This window comes from Lemur catta, chromosome 5, assembly GCF_020740605.2.
Source record: "Lemur catta isolate mLemCat1 chromosome 5, mLemCat1.pri, whole genome shotgun sequence".
Taxonomy (NCBI): Eukaryota; Metazoa; Chordata; class Mammalia; order Primates; family Lemuridae; genus Lemur; species Lemur catta.
Window position 1 is genome coordinate 37,839,496 of NC_059132.1, and position 6,000 is coordinate 37,845,495.

General features: G+C 39.1%; 1 protein-coding gene across 1 annotated transcript in view; it reads right to left on the reverse strand.

Moving 5' to 3' along the window:
* Window positions 1–5,694, reverse strand: part of LOC123638761 — a 76,880-nt gene extending 71,186 nt beyond the window's left edge. Inside the window, exons 1-6 of the mRNA XM_045552591.1 lie at window positions 5,658–5,694; window positions 4,699–4,847; window positions 3,401–3,494; window positions 2,817–2,914; window positions 2,254–2,311; window positions 2,072–2,156 (exon numbers count right to left, since the gene is read on the reverse strand). Of these exons, the coding sequence (XP_045408547.1) occupies window positions 2,072–2,156; window positions 2,254–2,311; window positions 2,817–2,914; window positions 3,401–3,494; window positions 4,699–4,847; window positions 5,658–5,694 (521 nt within the window). The remainder of the gene's footprint in view (window positions 1–2,071; window positions 2,157–2,253; window positions 2,312–2,816; window positions 2,915–3,400; window positions 3,495–4,698; window positions 4,848–5,657) is intronic.
* Between the last annotated feature and the right edge of the window lie 306 nt (window positions 5,695–6,000).

Genomic DNA, 6,000 nt, shown 5'->3' on the forward strand with positions numbered 1-6,000 from the left:
GCCTCCCAAGTAGCTGGGACTATAGGCATGTGCCACTATGCCCAGCTAATTTTTTCTACATATATTTTTAGCTGTCCATATAATTTCTATTTTTAGTAGAGACGGGGTCTCGCTCTTGCTCAGGCTTGTCTCGAACTCCTGAGCTCAAACAATCTGCCCACCTCAGCCTCCCAGAGTGCTAGGATTACAGGCGTGAGCCATCACGCCCAGCCCACGTTTAACATTTTAAGAAACTACCAGCAGTATGTAAGAGTTCCAGGTGTTTCACATTTCCACCATTTGTACTGACTTGGTACAGTCTGTCTTCCCAATTTTAGCCTTTCTAATAGATCTGTAGTACAACCATTCTAGTTTTAATTTACATTTCCCTGATAACTAATGATGCTGGGCAACTTTTCATGTGCTTATCTGCCGTCTGTGTATCATCCTTGGTAAAGAAGCTGCTTGAATCTTCTGCCAGTATTTTTATTGGGTTGTATTTTTATTATTGAATTTTGTGAGTCTGTAACATAATTCAGAAATGAACCCTTTATCACAGCAATCCCCAACCTTTTTGGCACCAGGGACCAGTTTCATGGAAGACAATTTTTCCAAGGACAGGGTTGGGGAGTGAGTGCGGAAGCAGAGCTCAGGTGATGATGCAATGGGGAGCAGCCGTAAATACAGATGAAGCTTGCTCGTTTGCCACTGCTCACCCTTCACTGCTTCTTTGTTGTTAGTGTCATGTCTAAATTTAAAGCATATCTCAGTGGTCCCCAGCCTTTTTGGCACCAGGGAGTAGTTTCATGGAAGACAATTTTTCCATTGATGGGAGGAGGCGGGAGACGGAGCTCTGCAGCTGGGTTCCTACCAGGAGGCCACAGCTTTATCAAATATATGTTTTATAAATTTTTTCTGCAAGGGTGTGGTTTGTTCTGTTCTTCCCCTAAACACTGGTTTTCAAGCAGCGTAAGGTTTTTTTTTATTTTAATGAAGTCTAAGATTTATCAATTTATTCTTTTACTGTGTTTTGGGTGTTATATTTCAGAAATCTTTGCCTACACCAAGGTCATAAAGCTATTTTTTCTTATGTTTTCTTGCAAATAGGTTTTACATTTAGGTCTATAGTCCATTTTTAGTTAATTTCTTACAAGGTGAAAAGTAAAGATCAAAGGTCATTTATTTTTTCTTATATATGGATATTTAATTGTTCTAGCACCATTTATTGAAAAACATATCCTTTCTTCACAGAATTGTCTTTGCATTTTTGTTACAGACTAGCTGTCCGTATATATGTAGGTCCTATTTCTGGATTTCCTAGTCTGTTTTGTTTATTGATCTTTATGCAAATACCACACTCTCTTGATTAATGTAGCTTTATAGTACATCTTAAAAGTAGCATTTAAGCCCTTCCACTTTGTGTTTCCTGTTGAAATTTATCTGGGCTATTGTAGGTCCTTTAAATTTCCACATGACATTTCAAAAAAGCCTGCCAATATCTTTAAAGAAAAAAAAAAAACCTACTGGGATTTGAATCAGGGACTGTACTGAATCCTTGTCAATTTGGGAAGAACTGGCATCTTAACATTGAGTCTTCCATCTCATGAGCACACATCTGTCTCCACATATTTAGGTCTTCCTTAATTTCTTTAGTTTTCAGTGTAGGGGGCGTTGGGGAGGTCTTACAAATCATTTGTCCAATTAATCCCTAAGTATGTTGTATCTTAATACTATTTTAAATGCTATTGCTTTTCATTTCAATTTCTGATTAACATATAGAAAGAAAATTAATTTTTGGTTATTGACCTTGTGTCCTTCAATTTCAAATTCAGTGTTTTGCTGCAGGAAAAAAAGTTGCCAAAGAGACCCCTAGAGGTATAATGGCAGAGGCCAGTAGGCTAGGAGAGTTTGCCAACTGTCAAATTATTCTACAGAAGACTTCACGCAATGCTCTCTCCTTGTGTGTGTGTTGGGGGTGGGGCGGGGGGGGGGCGGGTAGTCAGACATAGAAAGGGGAAAACCTAGATGGTCAACTTGTGGTACTCACGTTAACAATCATCTACATAGTTTATTAGTTTTGAAAACCACTTACCTAGATTTGCCACTTAATTTAGGAGACTGAATTTTAACTGATGGTTCTTGTAAATCGGAAGAATGCTCATGTTTTGAAGTAACTTCTAGTGACAAAAATTAAAAACAAAGAATGTTAAGCATTTCAAGTAAACATTTAAACATACCACTCAAATCTTATTTATGGTAGGTAATGTATCTGACCTTGTTGTGTATCATCCAGTTTCAGTTTTTCAGATGGACTCTCAGCTGTATTTCTTTGCTACAGAAAAATAAAAACTTATATTATGGCACCTTTGAAGCTTCTCTTTGGAAGTCTTGGAACTACTTTACACCTCATAAGAATGGACTACCCATTGAACGCTAAGATATCATGTCCCTTAGACATTGACAACTGAATTTATTGGCACCAAATGACTGTGAACTAGCTGGATGAGAAGCCTCAAGCTCCTCGATGTTAAGTAATGTGCCCAAGTTCCTACAGTAAGTGTAAACCAGGTCTGACTGCAAATATTAGGCTCCTTTCCCTACATCTCAGTCTCCAGATCCCAAATGAGTCACGCATTCATTCCCTGGGAAAGTGAGTTGCATGAAAGGAGAGAATAAACAAACACAGCAGGCAAAAACAATCCCCAAGAGGAGATGGTCAAAAAATTGACAGATGGGTGGCCAGCAGAAAATGGTCCACAAACCAGGAGAGGTGCTTCCACCTGTCAGCATCCTAGTGGACACTGATCGGAACTCTGAGCCCAGCTCCTTGTACTCACAGGCGGTGCAGACTGGTCATTCAAGGGGAGAGTTATCAGGCAACAGTCATCTCCAGCACTCATGATCTCCTCCAGGTCAGTAGATTCTTCTAGCGGCTCTATACACATTAAGAACAGAACATTTAAAATAATAATAACCATGCCCACACTGACACACTTACCATCACTATTCACGGAACGCTAACCTCTGGCACCTTGCCGTCCCTTGGAAAGAGCTGGTAATGAGGGCCTGCCTCAAACCTCAAATCAGAAATCTGAAAGCACTTGGGAAAACATCCTTGGGGTGAACTCTAGTGCAGACCGCTTTGTGGGCCAGCAAGACCCTCCCTTTCCCCATCTCCTGCCTCCCCATCCAGGTTTCCCTTTGTCCTTTCCAGCTGACCCACGAGAGAGACTTTATCAAGCATGGAAACTGATTCAAGGCTACCAGCCGCTCTTCCTTCTCCAGAGGCACAATCAGACACTTATTCCTCTTACATGAACACTTAGATGAACACACGTTCCCAGTGCCCTGTTCCAAGTGAGGTTTCAGCACTGCTTAGGAAGGGAATTCACAGTCAGAATTTTGTTATTTCCCAATGTACCTGTCTCTCTTCCATGGCTATTAGGAATCTCAGTGTCTTCTTTCTCAGACTTACTAAAAAGTTCTGAGGAGGTTTTCACCTGGCCAGGGACCATCTGAAATGAAAGCCAAAAGTCACATGACTTTTAAAAGCAGTAATCTTTAAAAAGAAACATTTTTTTAACGAAAACGTAAAGCTTAGAACATAGCACATTGATAAATCAGAAGTTAGTCTTCAGTTTGTCTTCTCTTGAAGGATCATTTTACTGTTTTTGGCTTCTCTCCACACCGCCTTCCTCCAGGACCAGCTCTGGCCAACCACTGCCCAACCTCTGCCTAACAGGGGCCTCACATTCCAGGAACTGCAGCTTCACCACATGCAAACCTCAAGTCTCCTCCCGCAAAAACATTTTATTCATTTTGTGAAACATGGAAAGACATAAGATTTTGATGTTTTCTGAAGGCAAACCTATCATGTCAGGGAAATTCATATGTAAAGTGGTGGAGGAGGTTTTTAAGTGATTGATTCTCCTTTAGTTCTCATCCTCACCCATGAAATGGTCTTTTCCTTAAAAGATATTTCATTAAAATAAGGTGAGTTTTGGGAAACTATATTTGCAGAGCACTTTATGACACTTAAACACCTTCATATAAAACACAGACCAAAAGAAAGCTGGCCCAAGACTTCCTCCCTCAGGAAGAAGAGGTCCTCTGAAGTCTTAACTCCCTAGTGGCCATTACCATAGTATTTTTTGTCTTCTTGTCACAAATTTCATTGCCCTGCCTGCCAGCTGTGATACAGAAAGGTTTCTTATTCTTATCAATAAATAAGAAATATAGTCAGAGAGTGGGCAACTGCAGCAATCTAGAGATGGGCAGGCCATTTCTACAAGGTAAGACCCGTAGGTAGAATGTTGGCAAAACTCCCCAAGAAACCCTGTTCTCAATGGCTTCCTCTAGGTTCCGGAGGAGCTGAGAGAGAAGGTAGCTCCAACAGGCCCACAGTAAGTACCCTCAGAACACCAGGAAGAATAGGGTGAGAAGGTGATGTTATCCCAGAAAACCTTTCAGCTGTTCACAATAAATGAAATAAAGCGTGACAAGGCACAAAGAGGCTTTGTGCCCTACATTGTTAAGGCAATAACACATGAAAGGGAAGAACTGGGACTGGAATCCAGAACCCTCCACTCTTTTTACATGCCACTCAAAAGACTAGGTCTTCTGCTTGATCAAATATTCCCATTTAAACCCAACAAGGAAATTGAAGAGATGTGAAACATATTAAAACATTTTCAGGTAATCAAAAAGAATAAAACCTGCCATCTGTTTGTCTTCTCCTAAAGCTTGCGTGGAAGGTTGTGATATGTTGAATTGCAAATCAAAATGGATTTCTCTTTTCATCGCTGCTTTTTTGCTAATAATAACAGGCTTCTTCAGGTAAATGATAAAAATCTTCATCTTCTCAGTTTCTAATGAAATATATCAATGCACATCAACATACTGAAAAGTTCTATTTTAAAGTTTTATAACTTTAAGTAACTGAACTGAGATATTTGTCAACTGTCCAGATTTTTCTGTGATAAGCTGAAATCATATTAAGTGAAATTACTTTGAAATTCTATTTATTAAATGCACGTGTGTGTTTATACATACTAACAAGATATGATTAAATGGTTGACCTTGCAAAAAATAGGAATAAATTACCTTAGCAAAGAAATGGAGATAATTTTGTCTTCTGCAATTCAGTCGGCTTTTCTAAGAACATTTTGTTTACAAAAAGCTATCAACTGCAACAGGTATTTTATTTCCAAACATACTAAGCACAATAGTCATTCTTTTTCTCTCTCTGAAATCCTTATTTCTAAAATTCAAAATAAATTCACTGTTCCCAATATGCAAAATGGAGTAATCCATTGCCATTTCAATAATCTCTGCTTGAAGAGAAGAAATGGAAGCACCTTACAGAAGGCCGTGTCCAGACAACAGCCTCCTTGAGTGCTCCTACCAGGTCACCAGCCCTTTCCTGACAAATAGTAATTAGGTTTAGAAGAGGAAATAGCTTAAACCAAATTAATAAAGAGCAATAAAGAATCAGCTACAGTCAAGTACAAGGTAAACTGGAAGCAGCAGAAGAGCAAAGGCAATAAAGTCCATGAAACGACAGGCAAAGCTAATGGCCACAAATTGATAGAACAGAAAGAGGAAAAAAAAAGAGCGAAGCATACACAGGTGCGATCCATGCCGTCTAGTACAGCAGAGAACTTGAACATGGCTAGTACCAATTGGGATGCCCTGTGAGCATAACACAGGTTTCATGTCGTCAGATTGCGAAGACTCAGTACAAAAACAAAAATGTAAAATACCTCATTAAAAATTTTTATATTGGCCACATGTTAAAATAATACTTTTGATCTACTGGGTTAAATAAAATGTTATTAAAATTATTTTTTATTTAATATGATTACTGGAAAATTTTAAATTAAGTTGGTGGCTCATATTTTATTTCTATAGGACAGCGTGAGTCTAGAGTAAAGCTCAGCGATCTCCCCAAAATGCTGACTTTACTCAATATTTACTCATCACTGCAGGGAGGGGGCCAAGTCTATCAAACCTTGCAACAAA